This window comes from Eptesicus fuscus, chromosome 3 (genome assembly GCF_027574615.1).
Source record: "Eptesicus fuscus isolate TK198812 chromosome 3, DD_ASM_mEF_20220401, whole genome shotgun sequence".
Taxonomy (NCBI): Eukaryota; Metazoa; Chordata; class Mammalia; order Chiroptera; family Vespertilionidae; genus Eptesicus; species Eptesicus fuscus.
This window is the reverse complement of record NC_072475.1, coordinates 86,075,616-86,090,964: the sequence shown is the minus strand read 5'-3', so window position 1 is coordinate 86,090,964 and position 15,349 is coordinate 86,075,616. Positions and strand designations below refer to the sequence as shown.

Here is a 15,349-nt window from a genome sequence, read left to right as displayed (position 1 = left end):
ACACTATCTTCCACTGTAGTTAAAAAAAAAAAAAAATGTAGTACCTTCTCAATACTAGCAATCATTCATATATGGTACTCTTTTCCCTGAAGCCAAAATACACAGGTCAGAAATGAAGGTAGAAAGACATAAGTACCACATTTTTCCGTGTATAAGATGCTATTTTTTTCTAAAATAGTTAGACTGAAAATCAAGTGGCATCTTATACACAGAAGTCAGCCGAGGAGGGAGCCGCACAGGTGCATAGCTGCCCATACCTGGTCAAACAGGCTTCCTCCAATCACGAGCCTTATTGTTACTGATGTCAGCTGATGCCATAATAGGAGGTGGAGGTGGAGGTGGAGAGTGTGCAGATGCAACAGGGACCTGAGCGTTCTGAGCCCATAAAGATGTCAAAAAATAAAAAGATAAATAAATGAAAATGTGTTCTGTTTTATGTTTAAAATATTGATTTCTTCATTTGGGGTTGGAAAAGTGGGGGGGGGGGGACATCTTATACATGGAAAAATATGGTACTTGTCATGATTAGTGACTATTATGGTTTCAACTGTGTCCCCTATAAAGGTAGTGAAGTCCTAATTCCCCAGTACTTGTGAACATGACCGTATCTGGAATAGGAACTATGCAGATGACAAGGAAAGGCAAGGTCATACAGGTAGTTGCTAATCTACTATAACTGTAGTTATATCCCCTTCCTTCCCCTCTCTTCTTCCCCTCCTCCCTCCGTTCCTTCCTTCTTCCCTTATCATTGTTGTTACTTGTAGCTACAGAATACTGATATATGCATTACCAGGCTTCTTATATTTTTTTCTCATAATAGTTTGAAATTTTACATATAACTGTGTTCTGATCAAGAGAGGAAATATGGAACAGAGACAGACGTGTACAGAGCAAAGACAGTGTGAAGATAGAGAGAATGTCTTTTTAAGCCAGAAGCCAGAAGAGAAGCATGGAACAGATTCTCCCTCCTCGTCCTCAGCTCATTCCAGGCTAACCCCCTGAACCTGTCCCCACGATCCCCTTTTCTCTGACTTCTTAGTGAGCCAAAGAAGCCCAGCCTCGGCTCATTTCCTGGCCTAGTCTCTCTCCTGTTGTTCCTTCTATCCTAGGCCCTTCCCTGTTTCACTGTCCCCAGCTTTAATAAATGTCCTCTAAAAATCACCTGGACCCTGCTGCACTTTTGAGACAGGTTAGTCAGCCAGGTCCAGCTGAATAGGGAGACAGAGAGATCGTTAAAAGCCAAGCAGTTTATAATCATCTAGTAAATTGCAAAATCCTATCTTCTGTAACCAAAGACACTTAAGAGTAAATAGTTTACACTTCTCTTCAACCAGAGGGTAAACAGCTTAAATCAACCTACTCAGGCAGATAGATAGCAGGAATCCAATTAGTGCCATTTGTGCCAACCATACCCAAGGACAGATGAAGTTAAGAGAATGAATCTTATTTTGGCACATCAGCATGAAACTGATGAATATTCTATTGAGATCTTCCCCTGAGACCTCCCCTAAACTCTCAGCTTTTATTTTTATTTATTTATTTTTATTATTGATTTCAGAGAGGGAAGGGAGAGGGAGATAGAAACATCAATGATGAGAATCACTGATTGGCTGCCTCCTCCACGCCCCCTACTGGGGATCATGCCCCCTACTGGGGATGGAGTCAGCAACCCAGGCACATGCCCTTGACTGGAATTGAAACTGGGACCCTTCAGTCCATAGGCGATGCTCTACCCACTGAGCAAAACCAACTAGGGCGGGTGTTGTGGTACTTTGTTCCAACTGACCTAAGAAACTAATTCAAAGACCTATTCTCGAATTTTTGCTTTCTTCCTTCTTAACTGGGTCCTGCTCACCTAGAAGTTGGGGAACCAGGGAGGAATACATTCATGAGGGGACCTAATATATTTTCTACTGAATTAGAAGCTGAACCTGGTTTATAGCCAGTTAAAGTTCCTTACTCTCATTGAAAAAAGGAAAAAAAAAGAAAAAAAAAGAGGATTGTTCTGGAGTGACAATAATTGAGGCAAAATAGTGTTGTTGCCACATATAAATCAGGGTTAGGAGTGTTCCTCCTCCAGGATAACTATGGTGAACAGTAGAAATTCTAAAAGAAGAGATGGATACAGCCATCCACGGGTAGGAACAACAGGGCTCAGATTCTTTCTGAAGAGTGTGGTTCATTCAGCTCATGGAGCAGACCAAAACCCAAGCACGAGGAACTCCCTGAGAGGAAGAGAGACATGAACTGAGGAGTGAAGGATGAAGTCCCTCATAAATACCAATTCAAGCTGATAACCAAGAGAGACAGGCAAGCCCTACAGCGAGTACCTGTATTCCCCACTTTTTTATTATTACAGTTTGGCGTATAATATGTGTTGGTACACTACAATGTATCATTTTGCCATAAAGCATACCACATTGACAGGGGATTGTGACAGAAGTAGAGGAGGCACGGACATCACCCAAGGATACTTTAGTAGGAAATGGTAGCCGTGAGCCTTCCTCTCTGGTTATGATGACTAAAACCTATTAAAGAGGAGATACTTTGTTGTACATTACTTGTTTACATAGTATTATAAATATGTGCAAATATTGGAAATACTTTCAGGTAGTGTTAATAGAAAGGAGGTCATGTGTGTATGTTGTACAGGGTATAATTAGAACGTGTAGACTGCTCTTGTTTCTGCTTCCTTCCCCGCATGGTGGGAGCTGTCCAGGCACTCTACTGATTCTAGTGAGCTGTCAATCACAGGGTTAAAGAAATAAGCTAAGCCAAAATGACGAGACTCTCTTGTCTAGGAATTTCAATCATGAGTAGAGACACACAGGTCTGGAAGGCAGTTAGAAGTGAGTCATATGGTGGCAGATCCTAACATAGTGAGTGCGGGAGTCCCCACTGTATGGAACACCTAAATGCCCAGGACCCTGGCTTCCCTAAACCTGTTTATTCAGCGTGCCATTCAGTAACCTTCCAATAAATCCATTCGGCTTCTTTTTCCTTCCTTCCTTTTTCCTTTCTCTTTCTTCTCTTTTCTTTCCCTGTTCCTTCCCCTTACATTTCCTTCCCTTCCCTTCCTTCCTTCCCCTTCCTTCCTCCCCTCCTCCCTCCCCTCCTCCCTCTGTTCCTTCCTTCTTCCCTTATCATTGTTGTTACTTGTAGCTAAAGAATACTGATATATGCATTACCAGGCTTCTTATATTTTTTTCTCATAATAGTTTGAAAATTTACATATGCTTAAAGAACATCCTATATAATAAAAACCTAATATTCAAATCGACTGAACTGTGGAACGACCAGTCGCTATGATGCGCACTGACCACCAGAGGGCAGATGCTCAATGCAGGAGCTGCCCCCTGGTCCTCCCTGCGCTCCCAGAAGCCTGGCTCACGGCTATGAGCACACCGGTGGTGGTGGTGGGAGCAGCGAGCTGAGCAGCAAGGAGCAGCAAGTAGGCGGGCAGTAAGGAGCGAGGGATTCCGGACTGTGAGAGGGCACAGGCCAGGCTGAGGGACCTGCCCCCCCCCCCCGCCCGAATGCATGAATTTCATGCACTGGGCCTCTAGTTGCTCTATAAAGAGGCTATTAAACTTGGTGGACAGTGAAGGTCTATTATGAAAAGTATTCCTATGTTTCCTTACATAGAATTAGTAGTAAGAGAATATGGCATAGGGTGCTATTGCATGCCAGAAATCGCTTCTCAGTTTTCTAGCACCAACCCCAACCCTAACTTAACCTTGATAAAATCTCTCCATCAGTGCAACATTTTGGACTCTGAAATAAAGGGGCTTTAAGTAAAGACAAAGATGGATAAACAATGAAAGTAATAGTAAAGAGTACAACAGAGAAGGAAAATATGAGTCCGCAATGTCTAGGGTAGACTGCCTCCACCCAGAAGTGGAAGTCTCCAGAGGGACAAATTAGCACAGCCAAAATGGGACACCCCTTTCTGCTACTTCTCTTCACCACAGCCCTTAAGCAGAAATGACAAAATATGTAGACAGTATATCTTTTAAATCTCTCTCTCTGCATATGGTCTAGAAATGTCTGGAAAGTCAGTTTAACATCTCTGAACAATTTATTGTTAAAACAAAGAGGTTGAACTAGATGATTTCTCACTCTCTCAAAACTAAACCTGTGATTTGATTGTCTTTAAATATCAACTATATTTCTATGGACTAAACATGAATTGTAAATCAAATATTTAGAGTTCTAATTCTATCTCAAATTTAAAATCTTAAAGAGTAAAATAATTCCATCTGTATCACAGTTTTCTCATCAGTAAACCAAGATAATTTTTAATCCAATTAAACTTTTAAAACAATTTTTTTATTGATTGATTTTTACAGAGAGAGGAAAGGAGGGAGGGGGAAAGAGAGAGAAACATTGATTTATTATTCCACTTATTTATGCATTCATTGATTGATTCATGTATGTTCCCTGATCAGGGATTGAACACACAACCTTGATGTATCTGGATGATGCTCTAACCAACGGAGCTACTTGGCCAGGGCAAACTATCGAATTTTTTTAAATTAAGAGATTATAGGGTCTTTATATGTAACCTGGTAGAATTAATTTATCTATTCTAACAGAATCTATACATAACACTTGTATTTCTCCATACATATGGTTTGAATACCTGCATATAATGTGCGTGCATGAGCACACGCGCGCGCGCACACACACACACACACACACACACACACACACACACACACTTTTTAACTCTGCCTAGGTTCAGTGAAAATATAACAATCTCTATAAAAAGAAAGGGCCTAGTAAATTCCTGTGATGACAAGCAGGAAATGTGGCAAGTCCTTTGCCTCTTTCTCTTCTCCAAAGCTCTAATTAAGAGACGAATATCTGATTGTCCTAATGACCTACATAGGTATAAGGAAGTGCCTATGACCATGCAAGCTTAATGATGATAGGGGTATGAGTGTTGAAGTTCTGCTATTGTAGCTCTTTAACATAAAATCAACAAATAATGTTTTAGCCTCTAAATTAGAAAGTTAAAGTATTCCATTCATCACGAGCAGTAATAAAAACTAGTGGAATGTTAGTAAATTCCTATTTAATTCTCCTGAAATTACTTCTTTGAAGTTTTTATATTAGAGCTTTATGCAACCTAAAAGTTATAAAAATAACTTTTGAGTTATCTGTCCCATGTCATTTCCTGAGAATAAAACAGTACAAGTAAGCATTTTTAATCAATGAACATGCTTAAACTTTAGAAAACAAACGAGTTAACTGACAACTGAAATGTTCTAAATGCCTTAATACACCTCATATATTTTTCAGAGAAAACTCAATATTGTGCCTTGAGTCCAGGCACGGGAACCTAAAGAACTAGAAATACAAAGATAAAGACAAAAAACTCATGCCATGACTTCAGATCAGTGGCACTCGGCGTCAACTATCCTCAGTACAAAATGATCTAAGAAATACGATATTTAACAGTCCTTTTGATTTCAAGGTCAGATAATATGTGCCAACTGCTATGCAAAATTTAACTCAACCTAAAACAATTCGTTTGTCAATGTTGAAATAAGCAAACCAAGCTCAAAGTCCAGAAATTGCAAAAGGAAGGTAGGCTGCAGCAGGGGGTGCTGTTGGGGAGAGGCGCGGGTACAAAGGGAAGACCGTGGGATGCCTTTTCCCCTACTTTTATGCTGGAACGCGCTCATCCCCGTCCTCGGACTGGGAACTTCAGCTGTTAGGGGCGAACGGGTAGGTGTTCTAACTCCTTGTTTAACACTTAGTGTCACTCGGGTCCTTCCCTCAGCCACACGGGGTTCCCAGAGCAGGGCAAACACCGACCCTGCCCCCCCATCACACTGCCCGCTGGATCCACGGCCGCTTCCATCAGCCGGGGGTTGTCTGGACACGGAAAGTTTCTAGGAGGCTGCAGCCCTTGAAAACAAACTGGGGCGAGGCTGGCAGTCCAGCTGGCACCGCCGGGGAAAGAAGAAGGCCGGACGCTGTTGATTACTCACAGTTTGCCTCGGAGACGGGGAACACGAGGGCGAGGCACGCCAGCAGCGCCCCGCAGCTCGCGCCGAGGACTCTCATGGCCAGGCTGAGCGCGGACTGCGGGCGGCGGCGCGGCGCGCGGCCGCGGAGCCCGGAGCCGGGGGCGGGGAGGCCCGCCCGCTCCCAGCCCCCCGCGCCCCGGGGAAGGGATAACGCGGACCTTTCCAGGAAGCTGTGCGGGGCGGGGGGCAGGGCGCGGGCCTGGTAAACACCGTGGAGGCAGCTTTCCTGGCCCCTTCCCAAACCCCTGGTCTCCCGAGCGGGAAGCTGCCGAGGGGAAGGGGAGGCACACGAAGTAAAAAGCTCCAGCGAGCGGGGGTGGGAGGCGGAGTGGCCAGAGGACTGGGAGGATCTGGGGGGGAAAGGGGATCCCCGCTTGGAAGAGAGACAGGGAGACCACGGGGGCGAGGACCTTAACCGGAACCGAGCAGTGAATGAAGCAGCTCTAAGACGCCTGGAGAAAACAGAGATAAGGGAAGCAAATGGAATAGTTTTGGTCATCCACATTTTTATTTTGTACCTGCGTGTATGGTATAAAACAACTATGGCGGGATAGTGTTTTGATGAAAAAAAAAGAGAATGTATCAAATGCCATCACCTTAGAGAGCTCATTTTGGTTTTTTTTTTATATATTACCTCTGCTTTTTGTGCTTTAGACATACCCCTTTGAAATGTGTGTTATTTAATGTTTGAGGCTGCCTGTGGAGCTAAACTGCCTGGGTTTAAATCGAAACACTCTGCCACTTATTAGTTATGTAACTTTAAGCAAATTGGTTAACCTCTCTCAGCCTCAGTTGTATCACCTGTAAAATGGGCATAATAGTGTTAATGTAAGTGTTAATGTCAGGATTTTTTTTTAACATTGATAACACTCTCAAATCACACACACATAAAATGCAGATAGGTCTTACAAGTCGAAATTTATAGAGATTTCCCAAAAGGGATATAATGCCTCACTGGTGAGTATGGCATCAATAAAATATGTAAGGTCTTTTAGTGAACGTTGTCCCCACTCTTGTGCAATCCAGTCCTCCCTAGAAATTTGTTCTTTGGGAAATTCGGAGTCAGCAAGAGAAGAACAACAAAAGTTGAGATAGTCACATAACTTGTAACTTCCTTCATCCTATTGACTGCCTTGAGGTTAAACAGCCAAGAGTGTTTTAAGTTTATTCAGGATCTACTTAAGGTTCACTCATTGCATTCAGTTGTTATGTATCACCAGCTTTAGTATTTCAACAATGTAGTTACATCCCTTGTAAATTGGTCATTATTTAAATGAAAGTTTTAAATTACTTGCAAACTATTTAATTTTCTGAGTTAGTTTCGATTTTATTACATAGTACAACAAATCAAAATAGAGTAACTGAGATTCTCTTGTAAATGATTCATGGATCTGTACATTACTGTAAGAGACAGGGAAGGAAACTCTCTAAATATTGGGAGTACAGGTATAAATTGACTACTTACTACCAATGCTGATAAGTAAATATGAATGAGCATATCACCTAAGTGGGTTCATTGTTAAGTCTACCTTAATAATTTTTATCCTTAAAGATAAAATAAAATATTCAGTAAGAACAGAAATATTAAAAATCAAACAGGGATGATCACTTTTACAAAGCAAAACTAATTTCAAAGTTAATGATAATGAAAAATGCCATTTTAAGGTTACAGCAAATTAGTAGTTTATGTACTCAATGAGTTATACACATCTATAGATGGAAATATAGGTACAAAATTTTGTGTTACTTAAATATGCTTTTTCTAAAAATGTCACATGATCCTTATTCAATTATATATTTCTGTACAATCACACAAACACAAATTAGTGGCAGGGCAGTCACTCTTTTTTTCAGTTTTTTTTATTTCAAGAAAAACGATTTTAAATATAATAATGTTACATGCAATAAACACCAATTATTCAAGAAAAATTATCTTACATATAATAATATTACATGCAATATACATTAATATTTCAAGAATAAAAGGATTTTAAGTATAATAATATTACCAAAACTGTACTAACATAGTATGATATCACAAAAGTTGTAGGAAATATTAAAAATCTGCAAATAACAGGTTTACTTCTATTATATTCTAGAACTAGAGGCCTGGTGCATGAAATTCGTACACTGGGGGAGTGGGGTGTCCCTCAGCCCAGCCTGCACCCTCTCCAATCTGGGACTCCTCGGGGAATGTCCGACTAACCTGGCAGTCGAACATCCCTCTCACAATCCGGGACCTGGCTCCCAACCGCTCCCCTGCTGGCCTGATTGCCCCCAATTGCCCTCCCCTGATGGCCTGGTCGCCCCTAACTGCCCTCTCCTGCTGGCCTGATCACCCACAACTGCCATCCCCTGCCGACCATCTTGTGGTGGCCATCTTGTGACTACATGGGGGCGGCCATCTTGTGCGAGGGCATGACGGTCAATTTGCATATTACCTCTTTATTATAGAGGCTATTTTTCCCCCTCTGGCTCTATTTTTGTTCATCAGATTATGTTGTTCACTAGAGGCCTGATGCACGAAATTCATGCAAGGGGCTTGGCCCTCACAGCCACAGTGACTGCCACGGCCCTCACAGCCCCAGCTTCATCCAGAAGATCATCCAGAAGGATGTCTGGAAGGTCGTTCAGCTGTCTGGTCTAATTAGCATATTACACTTTTATTATTATAGACTAGAGGCGTGATGCATGAATTCATACACTGGTGGGGTCCCTCTGAGTGGCCTGCAAGGATCAGGCCGAAACCAGCAGTTCCATGCCGCCTGCAGCTCGTACCTGCTGCTCCCGCCATCCCAGCCCCACTGTGCCTGCTGTGGGCTTGCGCCCAATTAGTCCCGATCAGGAGAGGCTCACACTGCCACAGCAGTGCTCACCAGCCATGAGCCCTGCTTCTGGTGCCCTCCCAAGGGGAGTGGCCTGCATGATGGGGCTGAAACCACCTCTCTGACATCCCCTGAGGGGTCCCGGATTGTGAGAGGGCACAGACCAGGCTGAGGGACCCCAACAGTGCACAATCAGGCCAAGGAGGGACCACAGGAGGGCTCCAGGGCATGTCCGGCCATCTCACTCAGTCCTGATCGGCCAGACCCCAGCAGCAAGCTAACCTACTTGTCAGAGCGTCTGCCCCCTAGTGGTCCATGCACACCATAGTGACTGGTCGACCTGTCTGGCCCCTGGTGGTCAGTGCACATCATAGCGACTGATCGACCAGTTGACTGCCCCCTGGTGGTCAGTGTACGTCATAGCGAGCGATTGAGCAGTCTTAGCATATCATTAGCATATTATGCTTTGATTGGTTGTTCAATTGTTCTGCCGTTCGGTCTATTTGCATATTACCCTTTTATTATATAGGATTATATTCCACAAATGAGTGAGATCATATGATATTTATCTTTCTCTGACTGACTTGTTTCATTTAGCATGCTGCTTTTAAAGTCTATTTTGTCAGATGTAAGTATTGCTATTCTAGTTTTTTTTTTTTTTCCATTTGCATGGAAAATTTTTTCCCATCCCTTCACTTTAATCCTGTGTGTGTCTTTTGTTTTGAGGTGGTGGATCTCTTGTAGACAGCATATGGCTGGGTCATGTTTTTGTATCCATTCAGCTACCCTACACCTTTTGATTGGAGCTTTTAATCCATTTACATTTAGGGTTATTATTGAGAGACTAGAGGCCTGGTGCATGAAAATTCATGCACTGGAGAGGGGGTCCCTCAGCCTGGCCTGCCCCCTCTCACAGTCTGGGAGCCCTCAGGGGCGGGAGACAATCTGGCAATCAGGGGAAGGCAACGCCCCCATCACACCTCTGCTGCTGCCACTGCCAGCAGCACAAGCCTTGGCCAGCCCTGGTTACCTGAGCTTTAGGCAGCCCTGAGCAGCTGGGAAGCTGCCATCTGAGGCTTGCCTGTGCCTCAGGCCCTAGGTGGCTGGGCAGCCGACATCCCAGGCTTGCCTGTGCCTCAGGCCGGCTTGGGTGGCTGGGGGGCTGAGGGCTGGTCCAGCCACACCGCCCACCTGCCACCCGTTCCCCGGCAGGACTGAAAGGACAGGGGAACTCCAGCGGGGCTGAGGGGACTGGGCGCCGCCATCTTTGTGATGGCATGATGGTCAATTTGCATATCCCCTGTTTATTAGATAGGATATTTATTTGTTGCCATTTTAATTCTGTATGGCTAGGTTTCTCTCTCTGTTTCTTCTTCTCAGCAATCCCTTACCGCAATCCCTTTAGCATTTCTTGTAATGCTGGCTTGGTGGTGATGAACTCCTTTAGCCTTTTTTTGTCTGGGAAGCTCTTTATTTGACTGTCTATTTTGAATGATAGCCTTACTGGATATAGTAATCTTGGTCTCAGATCCTTGCTTTCCATTACCTTGAGTATTTCATGCCATTCCCTTCTGGCCTATAGAGTTTCTGATGAGAAATCAGGTGTCAGCCTTATTGGAGCTCCTTTGTAGGTAACAGTTTTCTCTTTCTGCCTTTAAGATTCTCTCTTTGTCTTTAATTTTTGGCATTTTAATTATGATGTGTCTGGGTGTGGATCTGTTTGGGTTCTTCTTGTTTGGGGTTCTCGGTGCCTCCTGAACTTGTGTGACTTTTTCTTTTACCAGGTTAGAGAAGTTTTTTACCATTATTTCTTCAAACACCTTCTCTATTCCTTTCTCCCTTTCTGCCTCTTCTGGCACACCTGCTATTCTAATATTGTTACATTTCACATTGTCCTACAGCTCCCTTAAGCTGTCCTCCTGTTTTTTAATTGTTTTTTTTTCTTTTTGGTTCTCTAATTGAGTGATATTTTCAACTCTGTCTTCTAATTCACTGATTCCATCCTCAGCTTCCCCTAATCTGCGGTGTATTCCTTCCAGTGTGTTCTTTATTTGTGTTATGTCATTCTTTATCTCAGACTGTTCTTTTTTCATAGTTACTATATCTTTTTTCATACTGTTGAGCATTTTTAACATCATTACTCTGTTTCAGATAAATTTCTTATCTCTGCTTCATTTATCTCTTCTTCTGGAGAATTCTCTAGTTCTTTCATTTGGTGGTTGTTTCTTTGTTTCCTCATTTTGGTTGTCTGTTTGGGTTTGTGACTATGCATTTGGTAGTCCTCTATCTAATGTAAAGATTTAAAGAGATAACAAATATAAACCAATTAGTGTGTGTTAAATAGTATTACTTAAGGCATATTTACTATTACCACTCTTAGTATTTCTGACCAAATGAACATATCAATTGATTTCCTATGTGTGTGAGCTAAATTTGATAGGCTGATCATATTTCAAAGAGTCTCTTCCAGTCTAGCTTTCTATGGTTCTGTGGTAGGCAGTTAGACAGACAGGAGCTGAGCAAGGAAGCTGGGCCAGGTACAGAAGGTCACCAGGGTAGAAAGCCTGGGTGCCGGGCAAAGCCATTTATTGAGTGGGACCCCCTCCCTGGGGTGATATTTCCTGCCCTATCATATTACTGGTCATATGATTTGGACTCCCTGTCCTTTTCTCCCTCTAGATAACATCTAGGCCTCAGTTGTATTTCAGCTCCAGGCCCAGAAATGCAGGAACACCAAACAAGTAACCCCACAACTGACCTCAGGACCAGCAGCATTGGGTAAAGACCGCCTGCCCTGGTACTGACCAATCAATCAGTAGAGACCTAGACCCTAAACAGACACACCTAGAAAACTACTAAATATTTTATTGAAATCTTCCCCTGGGACCTCCCCTTAAATCTCCACCCTTAAAACCTTTAGGACAGAGTACTCAGATTCTGAGAGCATACGGGTGGCTTTCCCTCCCCATTACCCCTACCTCTAGGCAGTCACCTTTACCTGTTATGGGGCGACCTGCAAGAGATGACCACCAGAGACAGAGATCAAAATTTATGAGCCTTTATTAAACTGGCCAGTGACTGCAGTTGCAGCACTTCACCGCGGTAAAGGCCGAACTGCAGTGCAGACCACAGGTGTTACAGCAAATTTATACTCAGAAACCACGAGAGGGAGTTAGGACAGTTACAATGACAACCCAAAGGTTACAAAAGTTATTTCAGCCGTTTCCAAGAAACTCAGGGCACAGGTGCAATGCCTGGGCACGCTTGGCGGGAGCTTGAACCTCTAACTCCCTCTAAACTCCAACCGACCCATTGTTCAGTGACCTACTCCACCTCCCTCTGTCCTAAGGCATCCTGCCTCCAGGCAACGGAGGAGCTGTGCAATGTTTGCAGCCCAGAACATACCTTCCTCACTTCTAAGCTCCAAGGGACTTTCCTTTACCTCTATAACTTGTTTCCTAAGCCCATTTCTTCTAGAAATTGTTTCTTCTACCTCTGAGATTTTCCAAATAAATGTTCTCTTATAGTTTGAGTCTTGGTTCTGAATTATTTCCTAGCCAGGACCCACGTACCAAGATAGCTGAACCCAGGATCAGTCTGATCCCACCAGTGTAATACCTGGTGCCCTTCCTCCCTCCCACAACATTAAGGTTCCTGGACTCTAAGGTTGTGTGGCAAGATTCCGGAGAACCCATCCAGGACCACCTTGCAGACCCGGACCAGTGCTCAGTACCAGCAGGGGCCCATTGTGCCCACTGGCTCCTTGCTTTGCATCAGGTTGACTTGGGTGAGTTTTTTCTTGGAATTCCCAGCCTCCCTGTTTTAAGGTAAAAGGCTGACTTTCCTTAAACTGTTTATAAAATCCTAGAAGTAAAGCTAAAGGTTAAGGGTTGAGAGACACTAGGCTAAAGATAAGATCAGATAACTAAGGACAGGAAGGGGAAAAAAGAATGGTTGCTTTTTAATTTTGGCTATTCAGTTGGAGTTGCTTTATGAATGTGTGAACAAAACCTTTTGTTGGATAAATGAGAACCTAAATTCATTTAGTTCCCAAGATAAGGGACACCTGAAAGTTTCTAATCTTTTTTTTTTCCCCACTTTTTTTTTTATTTAGGTATTATATGTGTACATATCTTACCATTGTCCCCCCCACCACACACCCATACATGCCCTCACCCCCCAGAGTTTTGTGTCCATTGGTTATGCTTATATGCATGCAAAAAAGTCCTTCAGTTGATCTCTTATCTCCCCCACCTCTCCCTAACCTTCCCCTTTAATTTGACAGTCTGTTTGATGCTTTACTGTCTCTGTATCTATCTTTTTGTTCATCAGTTTATAATGTTCTTTATTATCCATAAATGAGTGAGATCATGTGGTATTTTTCTTTCATGGACTGGCTTATTTCACTTAGCATAATGTTCTCCAATTCCATTCAGGTTGCTGCAAATGATGAGAATTCCTTATTTTTTATGGCAGCATAGTATTCCATTGTGTAGATGTACCACAGTTTTCTGATCCAGTCATCTGCTGACGGGCACCTAGGTTGTTTCCAAATCTTAGCTATTGTAAATTGTGCTGCTATGAACATAGGGGTGCATCTATCCTTTCTGATTGGTGTTTCTAGTTTCTTTGGATATATTTCCAGGAGTGGGATTACTGGGTCAAATGGGAGTTCCATTTTCAGTTTTTTGAGGAAACTCCATACTGTTCTCCACAGTGGCTGCACCAGTTTGCATTCCCACCAGCAGTGCACGAGGGTTCCTTTTTCTCCGCATCCTCGCCAACACTTGTCATTTATTGATTTGTTGATGATAGCCATTCTGACAGGTGTGAGATGGTACCGCATTGTTGTTTTGATTTGCATCTCTTGGATAATTAGTGACTTTGAGAATGTTTTCATGTGTCTCTTGGCCTTCCTTCTGTCTTCTTTTGAAAAGATTCTATTTAGGTCCGTTGCCCATTTTTTTATTGGATCATTTATCTTCCTTTTATTAAGTTGCATAAGCTGCCTATAGATGTTGGAGATTAAACCTTTATCAGTGTTAGCATTTGCAAATATGTTTTCCCATGCAGTGGGCTTTCTTGTTGTTTTGTTGATGGTTTCTTTTGCTGTAAAAAAGCTTTTTATTTTGATGTAGTCCCATTTGTTAATTTTCTCTTTAGCTTCCATTGCCCTAGGGGCAGTGTCAGTGAAGAAGTTCTTTCGGCACATGTCTGAGATTTTATTGCCTGTGGATTCCTCTAGTATTTTTATGGTTTCCCGTCTTATGTTTAAGTCTTGTATCCATTTTGAGTTGATTTTTGTGTATGGTGTAAGTTGGTGATCTAGTTTCATTTTTTTGCATGTATCTGTCCAATTTTTCCAACACCATTTATTGAAAAGACTGTCTTGACTCCATTGTATGTTCATGAGGGATATTTGTCAAATATTGAGCATAGTGGTTTGGGTCGATATCTGGATTCTCTATCCTATTCCATTGATCTATATGTCTGTTCTTGTGCCAGTACCAGGCTGTTTTGAGAACTGTGGCTTTGTAATACATCTTGAGGTCTGGTATTGAGATCCCTCCTACTTTATTCTTCTTTCTCAGGATTGCTGTGGCTATTCGGGCTCTTTTTTTATTCCAGATGAATTTTTGGAGAGTTCTTTCTAGGTCTGTGAAATATGCCATTGGTATTTTGATGGGGAGTGCATTGAATCTGTAGATTGCTTTGGGTAGTATGGACATTTTAATGATGTTGATTCTACCAATCCAGGAACATGGTATGTTCTTCTATCTGTTTACGTCTTCCTCTATCTCTTTTTTCAGTGTCCTGTAGTTTTCCATGTATAGGTCTTTTACCTCCTTAGTTAAGTTTATTCCTAGGTATCTTAGTTTTTTTGGTGTGATGGTAAATAGGATTGCTTTTTTAGTCTCTCTTTCTGTAAGTTCACTATTGGTGTATAGAAATGCCATAGATTTCTTGGCGTTAATTTTGTATCCTGCTACATTGCCGAATTCATTTATTAAGTCTATTAGTTTTTTGATGGAGTCTTTTGGGTTTTTTATGTACAATATCATGTCATCTGCAAATAAGGACAGCTTTACTTCTTCTTTTTCAATTTGGATGCCTCTTATTTCTTCTTCTTCTGTCTAATTGCAATGGCTAATACTTCCAGTACTATGTCAAACAGGAGTGGTGAGAGAGGGCATCCCTGTCTTGTTCCTGTTCTAAGGGGAAATGGTTTTAGTTTTTGCCCATTGAGTATGATGTTTGCTGTGGGTTTACCATATATAGCTTTTATTATGCTGAGGTATGATCCTTCTATTCCCACCTTGTTGAGAGTTTTTATCAAGAAAGGGTGTTGATTTTGTCAATGCTTTTCTGCATCTATTGATATGACTATGTGATTTTTTTCTCTCAATTTGTTTATGTGATGTATCACGTTTATTGATTTGCAGATATTGTACCATCCTTGCATTCCTGGGATAAATTCTACTTGGT

General features: G+C 42.3%; 1 protein-coding gene across 1 annotated transcript in view; it reads right to left on the bottom strand.

Moving 5' to 3' along the window:
- Nucleotides 1-6,164, bottom strand: part of PROS1 (protein S) — a 105,389-nt gene extending 99,225 nt beyond the window's left edge. The window contains exon 1 of the mRNA XM_028131235.2: nucleotides 6,000-6,164. Within this exon, the coding sequence (XP_027987036.2) occupies nucleotides 6,000-6,075 (76 nt within the window). The 5' untranslated portion in view covers nucleotides 6,076-6,164. The remainder of the gene's footprint in view (nucleotides 1-5,999) is intronic.
- Nucleotides 6,165-15,349: the final 9,185 nt, after the last annotated feature.